Here is a 26697-nt window from a genome sequence, read left to right on the forward strand (position 1 = left end):
GATGTTAGAGTGCTTTGCCCTTTCCTTCTCCAGTTCATTTTACAGATGAGAAAACTGATGCAAACAGGGTAAAGTGACTTGTCCAGGATCACATAGCTAGTAAATGTCTGAGGTCAGATTTAAACTCAGGAAGATGTGTCTTCCTGATTCCAAGCTGGGCACTCTATCGACACTTAACTACCCTAAAAATACCTGTTAGGGTCATAGAAAAAAAAATGAAACATTGCCTGTCCTCTGGTGATTGATCTATTCATGAGTAGGGGACTAGGAATACATAGATCACTTTGTAAGTACAAAGTTATATAGAATAGATTAGACTGAATTAGTCTCTTAAATGCTCTAGCATTCATGTAATACAATGTGATTAGCCATTTCCCAATCAACAGACATCTACCCCAAATATTTATTAAATAAATATCTTCTCCCAGAGCATGCTCAGCACCATAGAAAACCACTCCAAGCCTGAGATTCAGACCTTAGGGGATCCAAATGTAGGTGAGGGAATGGGAGAATTTTGTTCCTTTAGCAAAATTCTGTTTTTGACAAATCATTCTCTGGATTAAAGCAGGAGTTAAGAGACACTTACTCCATCATCTTTCTTGCCCTGGTTCTTCTGAAGCTTTTGATCAACTTGACCAAGTTCCCATATTTTCAAAGTGAGTTTTAATTGGGTTGTGTGTGTGTTGTCGTGTTTCCTACTTCTTAGAGGAGTAGCATTTTCTGACCCTATTAATAATCTCTCTGGGTGACGGGCTTCACACAGTGCTGTAACAGCCTGCCATCATTCCTTGACTGCCAGCTTTGGTTCCATCAAGGCTGTTTGCCCATCAGGAGAGATTGGCCTCTTGTCTCACCGGGACACGTACAGGATTCATTTTCCTTCATACTAATGCTAATTCAATTCTATGGCAGAAAATGTAAGGCTGGCTGGTTTTAAAAATAAATAAACGAGAAGGTGGGTGTTTGGCGAGGGGCAGCTAATTGGGTTTCAGTGCTCCTCGTCTAAGTGATTAAATGGAAACCAGTCGGGTGTTCATTATTCTTGGCCCTGTCTCCAAAAATGAGTGGAGTTATTCCTGGCATTCACATGCTGTCTCCTCAAACCCACGCCGGCTCCTAGCTTTTCTGGGGCATCGATCAATCAACAAGCATATATTAAGCTCCTACTGTATTCAGAGCCCCATGCTAGGTGATGAAGATGTAAAATTAACATCAATTAGCCTCACTATCTGGACAGATGTTCAAAGGATCACAGCCTAGAATCCATTAGAATATAAACTCATCAGGGACTTTTGTCCTTTTGATTGTCCAGTGCCAACCTGGTACACAGCTGGTACTTGAATTGAATTCAGTCATTCAACAAGGTATTGGAAAGAGTATTGGTTCTGGAGTCCAAGGACCTGGGTTCAAATTCCCCCTTTGCCATCCATACTTCCTGGATGTCAGTTTCCTTATTTGTAAAATAAAGGGATTGAACTAGATGGCCTCTGAGATCCTTTCTAGTCCTAGATTTAAATTCTTATGATTGAGCAGTTATTAATCATTTTCTGTATGCCTGAAACTCCCAATTTGAATCTGAGTTGAAAAGGATCTTAAAGGTCATTTAGTCTAACCTGTACCTGGGTGATAATACCTACTGTAACACCCCTAAAAAGTGATCATCCAACTTCTACTTGCATACTTCCAGTGATAGGGAATTTACTACTCCTAAGGCAACATATTCCACTTTTTAGACAGCTCTGACTGCTAGAAATTCTCATTCTATCAGAATGAGCTTTGTCTCTGTCAATGTCAGCCATCCTTCCTGATTCTGCCCTTTGAGAGGAGGAAAAAGAAGGCTCGAGGAATAAAGTATCTTAGAGATTGACCCTTCCCCTTATTTTATGATTAAGGAAGCTAAGACCCAGCCTGGTGAAGTAACTGGTTTGAGGTCCCACAACTAGGACCATAGATTTAGTACCAGAAGGGACTTCAAAAGTCATCTAGTCAAAACCCCTCATTTTACTGAAAAGGAAACTGAGGACCAGAGAGGAAGTCACTTGCCCAAGGTCAGACAGGTAGGAAGGGTCAGATCTTCTTTCTAGTGTATTTTTCTATTTTCCTAGGAAGTAATGGAATTGGACTCGAACCCAGGCCTTCTCAAATGTACTCTAGTGCCTGCTATATCATTCTGCTTCCTAAATAGAAGTACCAGCTGGCAGAAGGTTGAACACATCTTCTGATGGTCTGGCATCATCAGAGTTGGCCATTGGTTCCAGAAGTTCCCACATCTCCTGAGGCAGCTTATTCCCCTTAGCACACACTGTCCTGTCTCTCTCCACCTCCTTCCCTCCTCCTCTAAGGAAGTTCATTTGTCCTCTTGACTATGTTCTGAGCATGATTAAGTCAGGAGTCTGTTGTAAATAGACAGAAATTGGCACGGTTCCCTTGAGAAAACCTGGAAATGTCCAACAGCCTCAGACAATGTAGGGCTATGATTGGAAAGCTGGCATTGAACATGTTCTTCACAATGAGTGAAATGCCAGGCAGTTGGCATATGGCCAAGCATCTTGTTTCTACTCACCCTTAGCCATGGTTCAGGGGAATTTGAACCTCTGGGAGGGGTTTTTGTATCTGTCATTGCCAGAAAGGAGAAGGAACCAGAGGGAATTCCTATTACTATAGACTTTCATAGATTGACTCAGTAGCCTACCTTTCCAGACTTATTCCTCTTCACCATTCCAGTCAAACTCACCAAAATGACATTGTCCTTAGCTCTATGTGTTATCTGTACCCTTGCCTTGTCTGTTCCCTCCACACCTGGAAAGCCCTCCCTCTTTACCATTGCCTTTTAGAATCCCTGGTCTCCTTCTGAGTTCAGCTCAGGCTCCACCTTCTCTGGGAAAATCTTTGTGATCTCCATAATGGTGAATGCACTTTCTCTCTGAAAAATTCTTACCTGTCTATATGTTATATTGTCTTAGTAAGCAGTTGTGAGACATAGTAGATAGCCTTAAAACCAAGAATAGCAGAGTCTTGTCTTTGACTCATTGGCTGAATGACCCTGGGCAAGTTGTTGTTGGTGGTGATCCTGTGTTCTCGAAGACCAATGACATCAACTATTTAGTCTCTTAAATGCTCTCTGCATTCATGTAGCACAATGGGATTAGCCATTTCCCAATCAATAGACATCTACCCCAAATATTTCTTAAATGAATGTGCTCTCACAGAGGATGCTCAACATCATAGAAGACTCATTTATTACAGTGTTTGTATCTCATGCCTGGAATGCCTTCATTCTTTCCCTTTGCCTCTTTGAATCCTGACCATCCTTCAAGGCTCAGTTCCACCAGAACCTCCTACAGGAGCTCCTCCCTGCTTCCCCCAGCTGCTAGTGTCCCTTTCTCCCTAATTGAACTTGTACTTATTTTATGGCTATTGGTATGTTACTCATGCTCTCTGCCCTGATGTGAATGTAAGCTCTTTGAAGCCAGGAACTTTTTTTTTCTTTGTATCAACAGTGCCTGAAACACAATAGAAGGCTAATTAATGTTTCCTCTACTAGGAATATTTGAATAGTCATAGCAACTTTTCACTAGAGCTTTCCTCCATTATTTGCCATGATTTGGAGACCCTTATTCTCAAAGACTGTGCCACTGGTACACAAGCATTGGAAGGACCAAGCTGGAAAATCATCAAACATTAATTAGCAAGAGACTGTTGAGTTCTCTGTCATCTCAGAATCATCATCATATTGATTTAAAGTAGGAGGGGTCTTAGATATTTTCTAGACCAACCCTTCCTTTTCCAAGGGAGGAAACTGAGGGCCAAGGACATCAATTGATCAATCTTTGGTCACTTGGGCATAATTAATCCATTAATAAGCATTTAAGTATCTCCTATGTGCCTGGCATTGAACTAGGATATGAAGAAGTGAAATGGTCTCTACCCTCCAGGATACTATGCTCTACAAGTGTAGGACCAGCTCCTCTCAATGCAGGGAACTGTTTTTGTCAGCAGGTAATGAATGGTTTGGCTCTGGCAACCAATGACGTAAAGAGATGTAGAGAGGATGGAGTTGGGACCAGTGGAGTAAGAACCCAATGGAGAAGAGATGTGATTTATTGAAGTAGAAGTAATCATAATGTCTCATATTGCCATAGTCCATTAAGTTCAGTTAGTAAGCATTTATTAAGCACCTACTGTGTGCCAGGCATTGTGTTGAACTAGGGATACAAAGGAAAGCAAAAGACAGCCCTTGCCCTCAAGGAGCTCAGTCTAATGGAGAATACAACATGCAAACAAATATGTACAAGCGAGTACTTTCTGTTAGAAGAGTGAAAAGGTGTGTGTGGGTGGGGGGCTAGGTTACAAAGGGCTTTGAATATCAGAGGATTTTGTATTGGATCCTGAAGATGGTATGGAGCCACTGGAGGTTTACAAAAGACTTTGCTCATGACCTTATAAAGTTCAGTAGGTAGTGCAAGCACCATTATCCCTACTTTTCAGATCAGGAAATTGAGGATCAGATAAAGTAAACCAATTGTCTAGGGCAGAGATGGGGAACTTGTGACCTTGAGGCCACATGTATCCCTCTGAGTCCTCAAGTGCGGCCCTCGACTGAATCCAAACTTGAGGACCTAGAGGGCCATATGTGGCCTCCAGGATGTAAGTTCCCTACCCCAGTCTCAGGTCTCATAGTAATTAAGGATCAAAGAACCTAGTTCTAAATCATATAGTAAACAAAAATGTCCATCTTCCCTTCCTACTCTTCTAGAATCAGATTTCCCCTTTGAATTTAATTTTCTCTCCTCCACATGCCCAATTTGTACTTGATCTCCAAGAAGGCTGATTTAGATTAGGCTACTCCCTACTTCCTGGCCAAAGTACTCCCCAGAAACATCTCCAGGAGACCAACTGTCGTTTGTTTCAGGACAGAACTGATCAAGGATGCTCTTAGACTAAGTAAGAAGGAACCTCTCAGCCCAACCAGTCCAGCCCATACCAGAATAGTAATCTGTTCTGGAAAGCCTCCAGAATCCTAGATAAGTAGCAATCCTGCCTTTATTTGACGATCTCCAGTGAGGAAGAACAAACCACTTCCTGAGTCCATTTCTCTTTTGAATACTTTTCATTTTTAGGGCATTTCTCCTACATAAACTGGACTTCCCCTTTTTGGTTTCTACCCACTGTTCCTGATTCTGCCCTTAGGAGCCATGTAAAACAAATCTTAATCTCCTTTCTGTATGATAGCCTTTAAGATACTTGAAGAGATAAAAAAAGATACTTGAAGATAGCCACCATGACTTCCCTTGAGTCCTTTGCATAATAAACATTTCTAGTTCCCAATACCTATCATCATGGTATGGTTATAAGGTCCAACATTTTACAATCAGAAGTAAGTTCAAAATATCAGACCATCTGAATTTTACTTTAGATTTTGAATTGACTTATCATTGTTTACATAATAGAGATGCAAACTTTTTGGGGGCTGGGAATATTTCAGTTTTGCCATTGTATTTCCAGAGCCTACCTAGCCCACTACCTGCCACATGCTTAATAAGCACCCTTGAAACGAATTGGATTGCATACTAGTTGCCCTTCTCTGCACACTTTCTACCTTACCAATATGGCGTCCAGAGCTGAACACAGTGCTCTGGGGGTGGTCTGACTGGGTGGAAGATCACTGGACTATATGCCCTTAATCCTGAAAGTTCTGCAGCCAAAGTCATAGTCACTTTCTCAGCTGTCATATCACACTGTGGATTCTTATTAACTGTATTGTTCATCCAAAACCTCAGACCTTTCTCAGATGAACTGCTGTTGATTAGTTAATCAATAAGCACTTGTTAATCACCTACCATGTGCCAGCCACTGCTGGGACAAGGGCAACAGAGACAAAAGTCTTGTCCTTGTGAATTTGAACACCCACTAGTAAGGTGTTCATTAACCTTGTGAAATATCATCTTAGTCATTTTGGGCCATGGTTCTAGCCTGATTTGGGATCCATTGTGTATGGGGGGGCGGGGGGCGTGGTTCTCAGCTGTAATAAGTTTTGGATCATGGGAAGAAGGGGAAAGACTTTCCCAATTTTTCACCAGAGGGTTTCCCAGTCTTTTTGACTGTATCTAGGTTTGGAACTTGACAGGCAAGGAGTGAGGTTGGCCTCTTGGGGAGGGACTCAGACTTTTCTCTAGTAAAAGGGGCTGGTAGCATCTTTCAGGGTTTGGTCTGCTGGAATTCTTCCTCCCACCCTGTGTTGCCCTGCCCAGCAGACTCTTGGGCCCAGAATGCGTAATCCAGCCTGGGGGTGGGGAAAAGGTCACTGAGTTGGGGTTGAAGTCTCCAGGACGTCTCTCTCTGAGCTGGGGGAGTGAGTGAAGGGGTGGTCAGACAATTCACCCAGGAGGCCTGCTGTTCTTAGTGACCAACCTGAAAGAGTTTAACAACCAGGGTAGGAGCTGTTTTTTGAGGGACACAATGTGACTGGGTGACTCCCCGCCTCCAACCTTGATGTCATGCTAGTCAGGGCTGGGGGCCCTGGACCTGGCTCCTCTGCTTCTCCGCCTCCTGGTTCTGTTGCTACCACTTCCAAAGCAGAAGGAGGCTGTATTGTGCCCCTGTTTGGGAGCGAGACAACAGGGAGTAAGAAAATGTGGCAGCTCTTATCTAGGCTCTGTAAGGACCACCATCAAGGCTTTGAGAATCTGCTATGTGATATCTGTGAGTATGGAAGAGGAGTCCAAAAATCCTTAATCTAGGGTCTGGGCATAAGTTCCAATGGACCCACGAACTTGGACGGGAAAAAATTACATCCTTATTTTCATTATATATTTTCATTATAACTAATTTCCTTTGTCATCGTATTCATTTTATTTTGTGCACTTAAAATTATTATCTCACAAAGGGGATCATAGCCTTTGCCAGATTGCCAAAGGGGTCCGAAATAGAAAAAAAGGTCTTTAAGAACACCTGCCCTAAGCCATTGTGCTTTGTTATTAGTGAAAATCTGTTGAAAGGAATAAGGCATGAAGCCCAGTTTGACTTGAGTTCATTATTCCCATTTTTAGACGGAAAGAGTCAATTGGCTTCATTCCTTGGGAATTACTCTAGATTTTGACAAAGAGAAAGGGAATTGCTGAGAGTATTACCGAAGCATCTAGCCCAGAAAGGTAGATTGAAGGTGGGAGTGGAGCAATGTGGGTTAGGGGCAGCCTATGTCTGTCTATGTGGGGGAAGACCTTCACAGAGGAGAGCAAGTTCACCAAAACAAAGTTCAAGGCTTTCACAACATGCCATATCAGACTTGGAAGAGGCTTTAGAGATCATTTTGACCAAACCTCCCATTTTACAGAGCAGAAAACTGAAACCCAGATATGTTAAGAGACTTGAGCCAAACACAGACAGCTAGTGAGAGGTCAAACCAGGCACTGCAGACTCTTTGGACTCTCTGTCCCAGGCACTTTGCATATGTGAATCATCTAGTTTAGGACACCCATGTCCTGTTCCCTGGACTTGGAGACACTGGAGCCATGGGGTATGGGGAAGGAAGAAGGATTCCTGATCCTCCTTTTCTCCTCCTGATTTCCTCAACCAGAGTTTCCACAGCCTAAATCCTCTGACAGGCTGGGGCTGGAGCCAGAGTTATGGATTAGCATGTAGGAGGATTTGGGATTTTGGTTAAACGTGGGTCAGGAGGGGGTGGGAGCTCCCATGTGTAGTCCTTCACTCGACCAGGCAGTTGTGATAAAGTAGACGGCTTTGGCTGTTTCTTTGGGTTGTGTTCTTTCTTCCTGACTCTCTTCAGCAATGGGAAGAGGATTGGGACAGGCTTTGGCATCAGGAAAAAGAAGTCCATCCAGGCATGGGAAGCTGATGGGTTGAAAGGAGCTCTCCCATTCCCCAGAGGAGGCATAGTATTTGGGGGAAGCAGCTGGTCAGGAACCCTGACTAGGCAGTGTTGTGCAAGGGCAGAAGAGGATGAGAAAACCTTTGGGGCAGACTATTGGGATGCTCTGAAGGATTCAGGACACCTGTTCCACTGTCTGCTTCTTTTGGGTAATGCCAGTGACCTTCGGTAACCTGGTACAGATGGGACCAGCATTTTATAGGAGGAGGAGCACAAATGAAGCTGTCTGACCTGGGACCTCTTCTCTAAGTGCTGAGGCAGAAGCTAAGGTTTCTTTTAAGAAAACATTGGATTTCTAATGGAGTCTTTGGGAAACATGGTAACCTTTGAATGGGGAGACTCAATGAACCTCAAGGTTGAATAAGGACAAGGATGGTTCTGGGCAGTTCCAGGGGGAAGGTGGCAGGATGGTACACCTGCTGTCCCATCCTTTTGGTCTTCCTTTGCCTCTGTGACCTGGTGACTGACCTCCCATCACTTTGGCCCAGCTGGAAGAGGTGAACTATTCTACCTTCCTGACATGGCTCTTGGCGAGTCTTCCTCACTCCAAAACAAGGGGACAGTGGCCTGCTTGGCAAAGGAGTTTCTCTGGGTCGGAGGGAGCATCGTGGTTTCCCCAAAATGGAGACTAGGCCAGCTCGGTAAGAAAGGAAAAACCAAACTTCCTTGGATTTAATGGTACTGGTACTTTGTACTTGAGTACAAAACAGTAGGAAACAAAATTTTGTACTTTAGTACAAAGTAATGATACCTAACCTTGGGATAGCACCTTAGGGTTTGTGAAGTGTTCTGGGCATTTGATTGAAAGTCTTGAAGATTCAAAGTCTTTGTTTCATATTCCCAGGATGTGTGTGGTATTGGAAAATGTGAGATCCCTGGATCTGGGGTTAGGGACAGCATTGACTAAGGATTTCTGGTATCTGGATGCTCATGGTCTCAGGATAATGACAATGATGATGATGCAATGATGATGATAAGATTTTATATAATGCTTTAAAACTGACAAAGTGGTTTAATAATTATGTTCATTTGACGCTTACAACAATCCCGGGAGGTGGGTGCCATTATTTTCCCCAGTTCATACTTAAGTAGGCTGAGGCAGACAGAAAATAAATGATTGCCCCAGGTCATGCATAGCTGAGAAAGTTTTTGAACTCAAGTCTTCGTGCCTCCAAATCTATATACTATAACATCTAGCTGCCTCAAGATCTAGGGCTGGAAGGGACCTCAAAGGCCATCCAGTTCAACACTTCATTTTATAAATGAGGAAACAGATTTTTCCAAGGTCACACAGGGATTAAGTGTCTAAAATGGGATTTGAACCTATATCCTCCAACCCGTTGCTTCTTCTGCTCTGCCTCACTGAATCCTGGTGAATGTCCCTTTCAGCCATTCAGGCATTTTTGGTTCATGTTCGCATCTTGGGAATGTATTCATGTTCTCATTAAACAATCTGCGTATCCTCTCTCTTGTCTCTGACCCATTGTCGATCTTGTCCTGCCTTAAGCTTCTTACCACCCTCTCCTTGGGCACATTGTTCTCATTCTGGGGTTTAGGTAAAATTCATCTGGGTGGAATCTCTGGCTTTGCAGTCTAAATTAGACATTTAGGTGGCACAGTGGATAGATCGTTGGGCTTGGAGTCAGGAAGACCTGAGTTCAAATCCAGCCTCAGATACTTCCTGGTTGTGTGACCCTGGGCAAGTCAATTCACCTCTGTCTGCCTCAGTTTCCTCAGCAGCAAAAAGGAGATAGTATTAGCATCTACCTCCCAGGGTTGTTGTGAGGATCGAATGAGATAGTATTTGTAAAGGGCTTAGCACATTGCCTGGAACATAGTAGGGTTTAATAAATGCTAATTTCCTTCCCTTCCCCTCTGTTCTAGATGGCTTTCAACTCTCATCTGTAACTGGGTCAGCATCTGTCATGGGAACATAGACTTAGAACTGGAAACTTAAAAGTCACCTGGTCCAATCCACCTCATTTTACATAAGGGGAAACTGAGTCTCATCATCCCAAAGGAAGAGCATAGCTTTGGGAGGGGAGTAAAAAGGAAAGGTTGAGTTTCTCTAGAGAAGGACCCTGGGACCACATGCCCCTGGAATGCTTGCCACTCTCTGACCTGACTGGGGACACTTTTTAGACTAGCTGGTCTTTTTCCCATGACAATTTCTACTAGCTGAACCTTGAACCTTCTTCAGAGCAGATTTCCCCAGAGAAAATTCCTGATCCCCTTGGTGAATATAATCCCTGGGTTTATCCCAGCCTTACTGGGAGCATTTCGATATGGTTTGTGGTTTCCAATATATTTTTCACAAATAAGATTTTTTTTCTCCTAACCTCCAATAGATGGTCATTTTCCCTCTAACCAATATATGTGGCTTCTTCTCCCTCCCCCCTTCCTTCCTTGAGTCAACATTCTGAGTTTTATCTTGACCAGTAGTAAGCTTTATGTAGAAAATGAAATTGCTGAGCTACAGACTGGGGGTTAAGATGAGAGGCTCAATGGTATAGGTTGTAAGGAAGCCCTGGCTTCTTTCTGGGGAGCAGCAAAAGGATTGAACTCCAGGGAGGGAGGAAAGGATAGCTGACTTGGGGTCTGGGGGCCCAAACACAGGCCTGAGCTCCTGGGAAAGCCTTGATTGTCCTGCATGTGTACTCTTGTCTGGAGAAATGGATTGGCACTTGCTTGAGGACTTTCCTCAAATTTGGGGCTGAATGTCCAGCTATAAGGAGGGAATTAAAAGTAAAGGGTCCTATACAAATGGGCTTACAGCTCTGTGAAGAGAAATCAGAGATGTGAACCTCCCCCAAGGAGTTCATCAATAAATTTGTGAATTTGAGTAGGGAAAAAATTATGTCTATATATCAAAGTCTTTGTTTTCCTTTATAATTGTCCCTTATGCTACACTTGCTTGTCTCCTAGTGAATGCCTGTCACTTTGCAACCTGATTCGCATTCAGACTTGAGAATGTATTCATATTCTTTGGAGTCTTGAAATAATTCTGGTAGCCTCTCTCTTGTTCCTAGATCCACTGTCCATCTTACCCTGACTTAATCTTCTCCTTGGGCACACTACCCTCACCTGGAGATTTGGGGAACCCTCTTAAATCTGAACCCCTTAATTCTGAGAAATAGTCCATGGGTTTTCCAAGACTGCCCTAGGGTCCATAATCCAGAGAGAGGTGAAGAACCCTTAGAGTAGAAAGGGATGAACTAAATCCCAGAAGATTTGGGTACACATTCTGAGTCAGCTATTTCTCATCCAATTTTACAAACACCTGTGAAGTGTTCATGGTGTGCCACGTGCTAGATGCTGAGGTTACAAAGACCAAGAATCTGCCCAAGTCTGCCCTTAAGGAGCTTACATTCCATCGAATAATACCTGCATTTATATAGCCCTGTAAAATTTGTGAAGCATTGCTGAGCCTCACAAGCAGCAGGTGAAGTATGTAGGAACAGGAAGAGGGACTAGATCTGTAATCTCATTGGCTTAGGAAACTCCCAAATGAAGAAACTCTCCCCCTCCCAGTATAAGTCAGCACCTGCATTGGTAAAGAGATAATAGTTCCCAGAGTCTTGAAAAGTCTCCTAGAGCACTCAGACAGTAGATCAAAAGCAAGACTTGAATTCAGCTTTTCCTGGCTACATGATAATCTACCTCTCATGATTCAAGAAACAGGTATTTCATCTCCATTTTTCAGATGGGGAAATTGAGGTGTGGAGATTAAGCAGTTTGCCCATAAGATGTACAGCTAGTGTCAGAGGGAAAATTCGAATTCAAGTCTTCCAGACTCCAAGTCCAGTGCTCTTTAAGCCAGTGACCTCACCTCTAATGTGGCATCTGTAGAAGGAGGGTATTTCGACGATCTCTCTAAACGATATTCAGTGATTCTGGGATTTGTTCCTAGTGAGTCTGATTGTCTCTGGGCTTTCTCCTTTAGCTAGAGTTGGGAGGGAGAGCTCTGTGCTAGTGAAAACCAGATCCCTTGTCCTAGCCCTCAGTCAGGATCGCTAGGTCTCTTAGCAGTGCCTGGGCTGAGCCCAGAGCCCAACCCTCATTATCATGTTATTATATGGAAAGTTATACAAATTGAATCAGCTCAGCCAGCAGCAGAGGGATTAGACTTTAGCTACAATCTACAAGGAGATTGATTCTACTGGAAGCTGCTCCCTTCCACTCCCCCTCCCCTTTCCCATCCCCTTTCTCACCACAAGCTACCAGCCTAGGGGCTGCATAAATTTAAAAGTGGACTGGTGACTGCTTGGCTCTGTCCATGGTACTACTCTCTCTTACGGCTAGCTGGGTTCAACTTTGAATGGGGACATGGTAGGGGCGATTTTTCAGTAACCCTGTTCATTAAGGCTTGTAGGACTCCCCAGTATCAGACCTGAAAGGGATGTTAGGGCTCATCCAATTAAACTTCTTCATTTTACAGATGGAGAAACTGAAGCCCAGCTAGTTTGACCAAGGACACAATGGTATTGAGTGTCACAGACAGAGTTCAAACTCAAATCCTCTGTCTCCAAACCATTTTACAGATGAGGAAACTGAGGCAAGCAGGGTTTAAGTGACTTTCCCAGAGTCACACAGTAAGTGTCTGAGGTCAGATTTGAACTCAGATCCTCCTGAATCCAGGCCCAGCACTCTATCTACTTCACTATCTAAGTAACAGTAGAACAGCAAATCACAGCACATCAGCAATATAAAATGGTTCAGGATGCTCCCTATGACAGGGATTAAATGAGAATGCAGATAGTCAGGACTGAAGGAACTTGGAGGAGAGATTAAGGCTTGCTGGGGAAGAATTCCTAGAAGAGGTAGACTTTGAAGGAAGGTAGGATTTCCCTAGGAGGTGAAGAGAAGGAAGGGTATTCTAGGCAAAGGAGAACTGTTTGAGGAGAGTGACTGGGGAGGAGAGCCTATGTCTATCTGACTGGGGAGGTAAAACTTGCTCCAGGGGTAGGGGGCACCCTCCCTCACCCAATGGCCACCTGGTATGTAGTTTCCATGGGACAAGAAGAACCTGTGGCCAGGGTTGGCAAGATGCCTCTCTGGTCAGCTTCCTTGTTCTTCCTTGTTCGTTTTTTCATCCTTTGAGTGGTCATTGTCACTGGGGATTGAGAGTTAGGGAAGAGGAGTCTCTGATCACTTTCTGTAGGAAGCCACATAATTGCAGTACCTTTTAATTACTTTCTATTTATTCCACATATCACTTGCTTTATGTACTATATTTGCATGTTATCTCTCCCATTAGATTATAAACTTCTGGAGGGTAAGAACTGTCTTTTGTCTCTTTTTGTAAACTCAGTACTTAGCACAGTGTCTGGAAGATAGTACACACTTCATAAGGGTTATTGATTAATTGAACAACCATAGAGAGCAATCAACCCTTGAGGTTAGTACCCTCCCTAACCCTGGAAGTCCTAACCTTCCCGGGGAAGGGGATCTTACTCAGACCCATGGAGAGTCTGAGATGGGGAGGAAGGCTCTGGTAAATCTAGAGCAATCTTTGTAGTCTTGTCTCATAGGTTCCCATCACCATGACTTTGTCCAGCCATGTATATTCTATATTCTATATACCTGGAAAATATTCTTCCCTTCATTTCGACCTCCCAGATTTTCTGGTTTCCTTTGAGACTCAGCTCAAATCTTACCTTCTGCACGCTGCTAGTGCCTACTGCTCTCAGATGACCTTCCATCCACTCCCAATTCATCTAGTATGTGCAAAGCTGTTTGCATGTTGTATCCCCATTAGGATGTAAGATCCTTGAGGGCAGGGTCTACCTTTGCCTTTACTGGAATCCCCAGCACTTAGAAGAGTGCCTGGTATGTAAGAAACCCTTAATAAATGTTTGTTGACTTGGTATGTAAGGAATATTTTGGGTCATCTAGCCCAAATCTGCCTCTCTCTCATTTTATAGAGGAAAGTTTGAACAAGAAGACCTCAAAAGAATAGTAGATTTAACTTGAGACAGGTACTCTGCGCTCCATCTTGGCCATAGTGCCCAGAGTACTGGACCTAGAGTCAGGAAGACCTGAGTTCAAATCCAGCCTTAGATGAATACCAAGAATGTGACCCTTAACCTCTACCTCAATTTCCTCATCTGTAAAATGGAGATAATAATAGCACCTTCCTGCCAGGATTGTTATATGGATCAAGAGGGATTATACATGTCAGTGTGCTTTGAACACTAGGTACATTAGTATTGAAAGAAGTAATGGGATGATAGAGGTGAGTAAAATGATTTAGAGAAATTCTGAAGCTTTCCCCAAAAGGGTAGAAGGTAGGATAGGATTTTGGGTGGGATCTTACCTTATTCCTAAATTCATAGCTCTAGAGCTTGGTGAACCCTCAGAGGTTCGTAATCTAACTCCTTCATTTTACAGATGAGGAAACTGAGGGCCAGAGAAATGACATTAATTCATCCTTATTTTTTAAATAATTATTTATGTTTTGTTTTTTACAACACTTTGATGTCTGAATATTTCCATCTTGTCTATGAAGCAAGATATCTTTGGTCATAATAAGAAAAACAAGCAGGTTGTCCTAGACCCCCTCCCCATTCAACTACTGCCAAGAGGGAGAAGAGGCACATTTTCTAATTTTTTTTCTCTGGGCCAAGTCGTAATCCCTTTCATTTTACAAATGGGGAAACCGAGTCCCAAAGCTGGGAAGTGGCTTGACCAACCTCACATAAAGGCCTATAAACCCGCACTCCCAGGTGAAGGAAGAGTGTCTGTCAAGTTGCAGGCCTGGTTATTTGCGAGGTCTCAGGAAGTTCCAGCTGCCTCCCAGGGCACATCTGCTGAGAGCCAGGCCTGGGGTAGGCCCTTCTCTGGGCTCTAGCCCCATCTACTTGAAATCAGGAAGACTTATCTTCATGAGTGTGAACTGCGCACTAATGAAGGCACTCCCCCAGCAGCCAGCTCTTGCTGTCTCAGCAGCTGCTGCTTTGTGAGTTCAGTGTGTGTGTTTAATAACCTTTTAGCTGTTAATTTTTAATGTCTCTGCTGTCCTGAGTAACAGCCTCATTTGAAAGCAGTTTGTACTCGAAAATGCCTTTCTGAATTATTAATGGGAAGATGGCTCAGTCAGAAAGATATGCTTTTTTTGCCGGGGGAGGGGGAGGGAGGAGGAGGAAGAGGCAGTTGACGTGTAGTAAAAAGGTGTAGGTATCTGGAACCAAAGAACTAGATTCTAATCTAGTCAGTACTTAGGTCAGTCAGCCAAAGAACAGGCAAGTATTTATCAAGGACTTACTAGGTCTGAGTATCCTTTGGAGTATCCACCCCAAATATTCACGTGAACTATCTGTGCCCAACCTGTGGCAGAGCATTCTGAGCTCATATTGGTCTGATCAGTCTCAATCAGACACACTGAAACTTCACTTTATCTTGGTGATGTCATTTTGGTCCTCTTTGAAAACAAAGAACAACAACCAACCAACCGGGTGTCAGGTTTTGTGTGTGTTAAGACCTGTCAATACAAATAAAGACAGAAGGAATCATTGGATGAGGGCAGGTGGGGACTTTAGAAGCCATTGAGATCGGCTTTCCAATTATACAGTTAAGGAAATTGAGGCAAAGGGATTGCAGAGATTCCCAGAGATTACACAACTAGTAAATGTCTGAGGTGGGATTTGAACTCAGGACTTCCAGTTAAGAAGTCCAGTGCTCTAACCTTTACACTGCACTATTTTGCTATTGTTATTGGACATCTCACTACTCTCTGAGCCTCAGAAAACCCTGAATGAAGTATCTCTGAGTCCAGGAAGGGGAACTGATCCTCTTTACCGAGCAAAGTCTTTGGATAGCTTTAATGACTGAAATCAGTCAGTCAACAAGTGTTTGTTGTCTGAATGGGGTAAGAGGAAGAGGGGACTAGTAAGGGGAATCAGGACATTGTGTTGCTTTTCCAGTTTTCCCTCTTTGGGAAAATCTACTAGTATATTGTTCCAACCCAACTCTATAATAACAACAGTATATCATGCTAGGGACAGCTAGGCGGTGCAGTGGATATAGCAATGGGACTGGAGTGGGGAAGACATGAGTTGAAATCTGACCTTGGACACTTACTAGCTGGGTGACCTGGGCGAGTTACAAGAAAACCCCAAATGGAGTCACAAAGAGTAGAATGTAACATGACTGAAAAACAATTGAACAATGACATGTCGTGCTTAAACATGTCAGACACCGTGCTAGGTGTTCTACAATTATCATCCCTCACAACAACCCTGGGATGCAGATGCTGTTATCTCCAGATAACATATGAGGAAACTCTAGATGAGGAAACTGAGGCAAATAAAGGTTAAATGACTAGATGAGAGTTGCATAGTTCTATGAGGGATAACAAGAGGAATCATACAACTTCAAAGTCAGTGTTAAATTTTAGATTAGGAATTAAGAGGAGAGGGAGATGAACGTGGATTTGGGTTTGGTGGGAAGGTCTTCAGCCAGATCCTAAAGACTTGGGGAAGATTTGGAGCCCACATTGTGGATAATGAATAGCACTGACTTTAAAGTCTATGAGCTTCCATTCAGTGCCTGCTCTTGCCACTTAGTATCTGTATAATCTTAGGCAAATCATTATCCTTCTGGGACTTGGTTTCCTCCTCTATAAAATGAGGTTTTGTTATTGTTCATTCTTGTCCAACTCTCTGTGAGCCCATTTGGGGTTTTCTTGGGAAAGGTATCTGGAGTGGTTGGCCATTTCCTTCTCCAGCTCATTTTACAGATGGAGAAACTGAGGTAAACAGGTTGAAGTGACTTGCCCAGAGTCACACAGCTAGTAAATGTCTGAGGTTAGATTTGAACTCATGAAGATGAGTCTTCCTGATTCTAAGTCCAGCGCTCTATGCACTATGGCACCACCAAACTGCCTCCCCATAAAATGAGGTAGATTGGTTTAGAAGACCTCTAGCTGAGGTCCCTTCCATCTAGATCTAGGATCCTATGGTTCTGTCTCACCTTTTCTCCTCTGGTCCAGCCCCTATCTAGAAAGCTCAACCCTGTGCTAAAGGCTAGGGGGCTATGTCTATGCTATTCCAGACCCAATTGTTATAGGTGCTGGCTGTTATCAGAATAATTCAATTCCCTCCCCCTGAAGGATGGCCTACTCTGTCATCTGTGTTAGAGCTGCACCACAATGTCCATGGAGAGTCCTGGACTTTGGGATAAGACTCACTATCTATCTGCCCTTAAGGAAGTGGCTTGATTTCCTTTGTGCCTCAGTTTTTTCATCTGTGAAATGGGGATGATAACACTTGCCCTCTCTTATAGGGTTGGTGGGAGGAAAGAGTTTCATGAACCTTAAAGCGCTAGGAAACTGGAAATGGAGGCTCCTGTTCTTATAGGCCTAGGGGTGGGACCGAGAGAAGCCTGGGAAAATGAAAGTGACTCTGAATAGCATATTAGAGGGAGAGAGCTTGGTAGGAGGGAGCTGCTCGTTCATACTGATGGGACTAAGAAAGGAAATAGAACAGACTGATAATGAAGCCTGATGCCCACCTCCTGACAGAGAGGTAATAGACTCCAGATGCAGAATGGGATATATATTGTTGGACATAACCAAGGAGGGAATTTGCTTAATTTTTTTTTTTTTGCTTGTCTATGGGTATCTATTATAAGCATTTTCTTTTTCATTTTTTTTTCTCATGTGGGAAGAGTGGAAGGGAGAGAAAATAAATGCTTGCTAATTGAAAAAAAAGTGGAAAAAAGAAATATAACCCTACTTGTCCACACCTAGGGAGGCAGAGTGACCTGGGAGCAGAAAAGTGGTGACTTCCCCTTAGTAGGTAGTAGTGTGAGAATAGATGTGCACTCAAAGGAATTGAGTTTAAAAGCATAGGATTTAGCACTGAAGAACCAATAGTGGTTTTAGGAAACTGAGGTTCACAGGGATGAAATGACCCAAGTAGCAAATGGAAGAGCTAGAGATCTGATGGGAATATAAATCATAGGATCCTAGCTTTAAAGATGGAAGAGATCTTAGAGTTCATGTAGCTTAACCTCATTTTACAGATGAGGAAACTGAAGTATAGAAGTCACACAGCATCCAAGGGGGGATTTTGACTCCAAATTCAATATTCTTGTCAGTCCATTCCAAAGGAAAACTTAGATGTTTGGCCCATATAGCAATAAACCAGGCACTAAACTGAGAATGAAGAGCACAGTCTTGGGGAATGGGGGGCGGTATACCCATTGGTTCAAGGAATTGGGGTAAGGGAAGTTCTTCAAAGAAAGAAAGCAGAAGGATGAGGTGAACTCTGAAATCCTACGCCCTTAAATCCAAGGAAGGACAGTTGATAGGAGGAGGGGACTGGTCCCTAGGAGCTAAAGTAACTAACAGGTCTGGACTGACTTGGGGTATGAGATGGTGGGAGACTTGGAATCCCCTTCCCCTGTGCAGCTTGGGGCCAGGGTTCCCTGGAGACCTTCTGTACTCTCTGCCCCATTCCAGAGAATGGTACAAGCATGTAGAATAGACTGCCATGGAGGGGTGCAGATTTTAGGAGGTGGCACAGGCATCTTCAATTTTGTCTTTTAGTGATACTTAACAATGGGGAAAGCAACTTTTAAATGAGCAGAATTAGAAAACCCATTGAACTGGGAATCAGGAGATCTGGGTTCAAGGGTTAATGGGACTGATGATGGATATCTGTACTCTTTCTCAAATTGGATGTTGGGAAGCAATGAGAAAATGGATATAAAAATCGATTGAAGTTTGCCACAGGAGTTTTGTTTTTCTAACTTTCTCAACATGAAGTGGAGATAAGATGGAGAAAAGGGAGATTGTGAAAATAAAATTTAATTTAAAAAAATATATTGAAAAATGTTAAGTATTAAGTAAATGTAAATAATGACCACCAACATGGTGGGGTGGGGGAGGAGGCAAATTTGATTTCATCAATTTCTCAGATTCCTAGTGTGGAATCTCCCTCCACTGCTGCAGATTGGCAACTCACCTGTAACATAACAGCAACTAACATTTATATATCACTTACCATGTGTCAGGCAAAATGCTAAGTGCTTTACAATTATGTCCCATTTGATTCTCACAACAACCTTAAGAGGGGGGGATGCTGTTCTTATTCCCATTTTATAGATAAGGAAATTGAGACAAACAGGTAAAGTGACTTGTCCAAGGTCACACAGTGTCTGAGGCCAGATGTGAAGTCAGCTCTTCTTGACTCCAGGTCCATGGCTCCTTCCATTGTACTATATTAAAGTTTCCAAAGTGTTTTACATACATTCTCATTGGAGCTTCAGAACAGCCCTAGGAGGTAGGGATTATCTCCATTTTATAGATGAGTTACATAGCTAATAAGGGCAGCTAGGTGACTCAGTGGATAGAGTGCCAAGCCTGGAGTCAGGAAACGTCATCTCCCTGAGCTTAAATCCAGCCTCAGATACTTATTAGTTGTGTGATCCTGGGCAAGTCACTTCACTCTGTTTGCCTCAGTTTCCCCATCTGTAAAATGAGCTGGAGAAGGACATGGCAAACCACTCCTGTATCTTTGAGAAGAAAACCCCAAATAGGGTCATGAAGAGCTGGTCATGCCTGAAACAACTAAATAACATAGCTACTAAATGCCAGAGGCAGGCTTCGAACCCAGGTCTTCCAAGTCTAGGATTCTTAGCCACTAGAACCTTCTGCTCTAGTTACCAAAGGCCCTGTAGAATGCCTCCTCCACTGAGAGGTTAGTACTTGCCTATTATCACACTACTGTGTATCTGAGCCAGCACTCAAACCCAGATCTCCTCAACACCAAGCCTGGTTCTATATCTCATGCTGCCTATAATTAATAGAAATTTACGCCAGTGAGAAAATCCTTTAAAGATCTGGAAGGTCAGAATTGCAAGAGACCTCTGAGGATATGTAGTCCTATCATTTCGTTTTACAGGTGAAACTGAGACCCATGAAAAAGAAGGAAATCCCACAATGACTTGGTATAAGTAGAACTCAGGAACCCAGGTGCCCAGACTCATAATCTTGCGCCATTTACCTGTCTGAGGATGAACTGTTAAAAGCTCCCGTGGTCTAGGCCTACATGCAGTCAAACAGCCTGGGTTAGAATGTTGGGCTTTTTGCCTAGTTGCATAACTCTCAGTAAATCAGTTTACCACTCGGGCCCTCTGTCTTCTCCTCTGAAATAAAGGCAAGGATTGGACTAGATGACCGCTAAGGTCCCTTCAGCTCTTAAGTATGTGATCCTGTGAAGGCTGAGGCTGACACTGAGTTGAACTGTCCCTTCTGTCTATTTGCATCTCTAGTGGAAAGATGCATCAGTTCCATGCAGGCTGGGACTCAGATGGTCAAGCTTCGAGGTGGCTCTAAGGGCCTGGTTCGCTTTTACTACCTGGACGAGCACAAGTCATGCATCCGTTGGCGGCCATCGCGGAAGAATGAGAAAGCCAAGAGTAAGTATGAGGCCTACCTTTCAATTTGGGTCAATTCTGATGGTGAATTCTAAGGAAATAAGTCTTCTCCCTCCTGTCTCCCCTCTGGGCCATCTTCCCTCCAACAAACTGGCCATCCCTGACACTGACTCTGGCCTCCAGGCAGGGGATGGGGAGACAAGTATCCTGAGGAGTGCATATAAGGGACTCTTCACAAGAGAAGGAGAGAGCAGTAGGGTTCTTCCCTATAATGATGGACCTGGCCAGCTCTTGAGAAATAGTTGGATTCTACTATTGAGAAATAATTGGATGCAGGCCTCCAGTTCAAGAAAGTTAGACCTCAATAGAAGGTGATCTTTGAGATCATCATAGGTTCATGGAATCCAGAGTTGGAAAGGGCCTTAGAGGTCATCCAATCCAATCCTCTTATACTTCATATGGAGAAACTGAGATTTAGAGAGGCAATTTTGCATTTCCCATAGGCAGTAAGCAAGGACTATTAGGATTTTGTGTTTTATTTCTTATTGACCAGGACAGTGCTGTCACATAGTAAGTTCTTAATAAATGCTTGTTTGAAATAATAATAGTTGACTTCTCATCGCGTTTTTTGCAAGCTACTTTATGTTCATTAACTTATATGAATCTCACAATAACCCTGTGTGGGGGACACTAAAGGTAGAATAATCTCATTTTAGAAATAAGGAAACCGAGGCTCAGAGTGTTGAAATGTCAGCAAGTGCCAGAATTGGAATTTGAATCCACATCTTTTTAATTTCAGGTCCAGCATTCATTCTACTCTACCAGGACATCTTATCATTTTTGTGCCTTACTCCCCTTTTGCATTCTGGTCAAGCCTCTGGATTCCTCAAAATCTTGTTTATAAATGCATTAAATAAAATACATAGGATTATAAAGGAAACCACTCCTTAGTTTTCAGAATATTTAGAAGAAAAACCAATCCATGCAACCCAGGTTAAGAATCCTTGTGCTAACTCCATGCTTACCTCCTAGAGCTAGAACTAGAAAGCTAGGGTGTCAGGAGTTGGATATTGGCCAAGTCACTTCAAAAACTTGATTTGACCTTTTTCAAAGCTAGGGCAAGAGCACATGGTATTTCTATTGCTTTTGCTTTGGGGATAAGACCAAGTGGCCTGGTAGAAAACCCTTTCTAGCTTTAAAATCCCATAGGCAATAAACGCAAACAAGCAAAAATAAACCGGACCATCCAAGGGTATAGAGGAATGATCAGCAGCATTTCAGGAAATAGTCAGGGGACTCTTGTAATCAAGCAGCGATTAAGCAAGTTGAATTTGTAAGTACTAAGAAAGAGTAAACACCATAAATGTAGTCCTGTTTAGGGCAGGACTAATGTGGGAGGACTTCCTGAAGGTGACTTTTTATCTACCTGAGGAATGATTGCTCTGAATTCCCATATCAGCATTTAGGGGATGCTTGGCTTCCTTCCAAGCTGAGCCCTCACAAGAGACCTTCCTTTGCGGATCCTTCTACCCCAAATGTTAATGCCCTGTCCCTCCTGCAATTTCTCTCTCCAAACTTTGAATGTACTTACCTGTGTACATGTTGCACGTACCTTGCTAGTATATAAGCTTTTTTAGGGCAGGAAGGAGCCATTTTTTTCCCATTTTAATCGTGTATCCTTAGCATCTAACATGGTGCCTTAGAGTTAGCAGGTGTTTAATAAAGTCTGATTGAATGGAACCTGCGGCTTCTTTGAATTCACTCTTAGAATCCTTCATATCCTTATATATATATATCCTATATATCCTTCAAAGTTCAGATCACATGCCCCCTACCACATGATGGCTTTCCTGATTACCTCCCCTAGATGCTAGTACCTTCTTCTCCCCTCCCCAAATTAGCTTCTATTTATTTTACACATGCAGTTCACATGTAGCCTTCCCCAACAGACCAGAAGCTCCTTGAGAACACAGACTGTTTCATTCTTGACTCTGCATCCCCAGCGCCAAATATGTCCATTGTCACTTAATAAATATTTAATTGATTATAAATATTTCTCACTAGGGAATGGGAAACGTTCAAACCCTGAGTCTTCCTTTTCTCCCCCCTCATAAAAATAAGGATGGGTGGCCTAACGGAGCTTTGTGGTCTCTTTCAAACATGGGATGTGATTTTTGTCTATGTTCTAGGTGTGGAAACTCCCTCCATTTGTAAAGATCAGCAATTTGTCCATAATTTAGTGTTGCCTAGGGTCCCCAAGAGGCCAAATGACTGGCCCATCATCATCCAGGACTAGCATGTGTCAGAACTCTAAGTCCTCTAACCTCTTACAAGAGGTGACATGGGTATGATACGAAGAAGCCAAGCGAGGGGAGTTTCTTCATGTGTTCATAGCAGTAAAAGCGAGATCTGAGTCTGCACGGTCTTCTTTCAGGCAGCTCCCAGTGAGGGGAGGGATGGAAAGCAGCAGCTCTGAGCCGCTGTCCCCCTAACCCCTCTCTCCAACCCTGTAAGCCCCTTGCTTACAGAGGAGCCAATTTACAAGTTGCTAGAGCCTGCTTCTCATTACTGTCCTCCTAGAAGCCAGAGCACAGGTAGACAGATAAAACTAGTCATGCGATTCAAGGAAGCTAAAATTGGCCCCAGAGCTTTCTGTGATCTCCCTTCCAAAACACCTCTGTTTTTTCCACCACACACACACACATCTCAGACTTCAGAAGAAAGGAACTCGAAGGATAGAGAGCAGATCGACAGTGTCTTCCAAGGAAGTCAGGGTCAAGCAGGGCCAGTTAGCTTCCTTTTCTAACTCCTTATTATAGTCAAGATTCTAACATTCAGCAAGAGAAAGTCAGAATGAATCCAACTTTCGTCATGGGTTCTTATACTTCCCGAAGAATAGATGTTCCTTTCTTTCCTTTCACTTTTTTTTCTCCTCTTCTCTTTCCCTCCTGACCTTTCCTGTCTTCTTCTCTCCTCCTCTCCCCTTCATCTTACCCCTTTTCTTCCTCACTTTCTACTTCTGTCTCCCCTTTCCATTCCCCCTTCCTTTCCCTCCTCTTCCCCCTTCCCTTTCCTTCTTTTCCCTAAGATTCATCTCTTGAGTTCACCTTTCTTTGCTTCAACTCTTCCAGGATCCACGATTGAATCTGTCCAGGTCTGCCCTCCACCATCCCCTGTTCCAACTCATGACCAAACAAATGATCTTGGAGAGCATATAGGAATAAAAAATCTATCACTTTGAGATTGATCTCCTGGGGACTTAAATCTGTAGACTTAGCCAAGTTGGTCTTCAGACCCAGCACTTAGCATAGTGCCTGCCACATAGTAGGCTTGTTGACTTGATTCAAACAGCAGGTGTATAGCCCAGCAACAAAGTTTTTCAGACCATTGGCCATTCCAAAGCCTGTGTTTCACTCCCATAGACTTCAGGAACCCTCTAAATGTTCCTGCCATGTTGTGCTTTAAGGAGGCATAAAACTTAATGCAAAGGACAGAACACTGGCCTTAGGTCAAGAAGAGCTGGGTTTGAAGCTTGTGTTAAACACTTATTAGCAGCTGTGTGACCCTGTCCAAGGTGCTTCTAGGATCTTATGAGTAGGGTCATATAGCTGAAAGGGACATTTCCTTCATTTTACAGATGAGAAAACTGAAGCTCAGGGTGGTGAAGTGACTTTCCCAAAATTGCAGTGGCAGAAATTTAAACCCAGGTTTTCTACAATCTCTCCCAGCATACAAAAGTTGGAAAGAGTAAGCAATTGAATACAGATGATGGCACTTTTGAGTGATGTACTGTCTAGAACGTTAGACCAGAAGTCAAAGTCTTTGAAGTCTGCTTTAAACTCTCTAGCTATGTGATCATAAAGAAGTCACCTCTGGGTCTCAGTTTCCTCCAAACTAAAATGGGAATAATTGTGTGACCTATCTCACAAGGGTGTTGCAAAGATCAAATGAGATAATGTATTAAGCACTTTGCAGACTTGAGGGCTGGGATCTCGCTGGTGTGGACATTTTCCCCTTGAGCACCCATGATAGCCCATCTTTCTCTTTGCATCCCACTCAAGGCTTACCTTAGTTCTCCCAGAGATTCTCCCACTGACTATCCTTTTGGACAGCAAGCCTTCCTCTAGGCCTTTATTCCCCTTAGTTTCCAGAGGTATGATATAACCATAACAAAAATGAAAAAATTAGTTCCATCACCCCTCGAAACCTGGGAGTCATAATAAACCCTTTACTAGAACCTGGGCTAAGATTAGAGAAAAGAGTTGCCTGAAAAAGCATAAAAGAGTCCACCCTGGGCCTTCGGATTCCTTGTTATTGGAAAGATGGATGGCTCCCCTGTTATCTAGCCCAGGAGAATTACATGTCCCCGCAGGGGAGATTTATGTGAGGACAGAACTCAGATGATAGAATTGCTTTTTCACCGCTGACTCTTCTAGTCTCAATTTTTTTCTATGTTTTCTCCCTTTTGTCTCTTTCCTGTCTCTCCTCCCCTCTCTGACCCTTCTTCCTCCCTCAATTTCTCTCTCTTCCCCCACTCTCCTCCTCTTTCCTATTCTCTCTCTGTGTTTCTCTCTCTCTGTGTGTCTCTATCTGTCTCTCTCTCTCTCTCTCTCTCTCTCTCTCTCTCCTTCCCTCCCTCCCTCCCTCCCTCCCGTTCCTCTTCTCCCCACCATGTTGCTCCTCCAAAAGTAAGCAGCCTGAATTTATTGGATTTCCCAAACCCTTTTGTCCCCTACCCCAGCAGCCACAGAGGAGAAGCAGCCCCACTGAGTGTCCCCTACCAATAACTCTGAAAGGAGAGCCAGCGTTCCTTGGCTGAGAAGGGGGGTTGCAATGCTGGCCTGCTTCTTGCTCTGCCTCCTCTTTCTCTTAGCATGGGGCTTTCCTAGTACCAAGGTCATTGGCCCAGAGGCTGGATGGCTTCCTTTTCCCAGACGGTTGACTCTTGTTCACATTTTCCCAACAATGTCCCTGGACCCATGTCAGGGCTAAGGGACCTACCAGCAGAAAGAAGAGGGCTCTGCTGGGGAAGAGAGTTGATGACCTGAGCTGCTCTTCTCTTTTCTCCACAGAGATACCAACATCCATCTACCTCCCCATCAGAGTCCTTCTTTTACTCAGCTTTGACCCCATCTGAGCCCTGATTGGCAGGGGAGGGCAGGGGTAGGAACAGAGAAAGGGTTTCTAGGCCAATTTTCCAGCCTGGAGCCTGAATCTGACTCAGGGCAGAGGATAAACACTAAGTAAGGCTAACCCCTCAGGTCTCCTGCCTCCTTGGGCATCTCACATCACCTCTACCCCAAACTACCCGAAGGCTGTGGAGTCTCAATTTCAGGCTTATTTGGGATACGTGTCAGGGTAGGGAGGGACTCACTGGCTGTGTGACTAATGATTACTGGTTTTCCACAACATATTAAGAGTAATGAATCAATGCAATTAGACATTGCACTTACTAGAGAGGAAGCACAGTGTACTGATCTTCTTGGGAGCAAGACTTGGGCTCAAACCTCACTTCCCACACTGTTTCAGCAACTCTGGGCATATCATGCCATCTTCTGAGACTCAGTTTCCTCATCTGTAAAAAGAACATGATAGTAAGAGCAGCCACCTCCCAGGGATGGCTGTGAATATCACATGAGATAAAGTGCTCTGGAAACCCTTAAGGCAAGATATAAATCTGTGATATCATAGGGTTCCATCTAGAATGGACCTAATCCAATCCCCTACATTTTACAGATGAGGAAACTGGGGCCCAGGTAGCTCAGGTGGCTTTCCCAAGGTTTCATGGTGAAATTTGAACCCAGATTCTCCCATTCCAAATTCTATGATCTTCCCACTTTACTACTATGTTGTTGATCATTATTGCTTGTATGCAAAGAATATTTCTAGGGGATTAGGAGAGGTGGGGGCAGAGGGGTGGAAAGAAAAGTGTGGATGAGACAGTCTTTGTCTTCATGGAGTTTGTAATCTAGTTAAGGGGAGTTAGGTCATCTACAGAAATAAAAATAACACACAAAATTCTATAAGTTCTCAAGAGAGGTGAGAAATGCAATGTCAGCTGGGAGGGGGAAGATGACCACCAAGGGGAGGGGGCCACAGGGAGAATCAGGTCAGGCTTTCCAGAGGAGATGACATTCATTGCCCACTATACGTTCTGAGGAGCTGGGTCTTGGGTTCTTCCCGACGTCCATCCCCAATTCATTCCAGCAACCCTCTATTTTTTGAGTACTCACTATGTACAAGGACACTGAGGGTACAAAAAGGGAAAATGACAAAGGTATTCATGATTTTCCTTGGCATCCAGGTGATACAGTAGATAGAACTCTAGACTTGGAGACCAGAAGTCCTGAATTTGAATTCTGCCTCAGATGCTTACTAGTTAGGTAACTCTGGACAAGTCACTCCATCTCTGCCTCAGTTTCCTCTTC

The 26697-nt window shown here is 43.5% G+C and overlaps 1 protein-coding gene across 1 annotated transcript in view; it reads left to right on the top strand.

The window, feature by feature from the left end:
• The window catches only part of PLCH2 (phospholipase C eta 2), a 334868-nt gene that overhangs the window by 199638 nt on the left and 108533 nt on the right, over positions 1-26697 (top strand). The window contains exon 3 of the mRNA XM_072608589.1: positions 20165-20311. Within this exon, the coding sequence (XP_072464690.1) occupies positions 20165-20311 (147 nt within the window). The remainder of the gene's footprint in view (positions 1-20164; positions 20312-26697) is intronic.

Source organism: Notamacropus eugenii, chromosome 5, assembly GCF_028372415.1.
Source record: "Notamacropus eugenii isolate mMacEug1 chromosome 5, mMacEug1.pri_v2, whole genome shotgun sequence".
In the NCBI taxonomy this organism is placed as follows: domain Eukaryota; kingdom Metazoa; phylum Chordata; class Mammalia; order Diprotodontia; family Macropodidae; genus Notamacropus; species Notamacropus eugenii.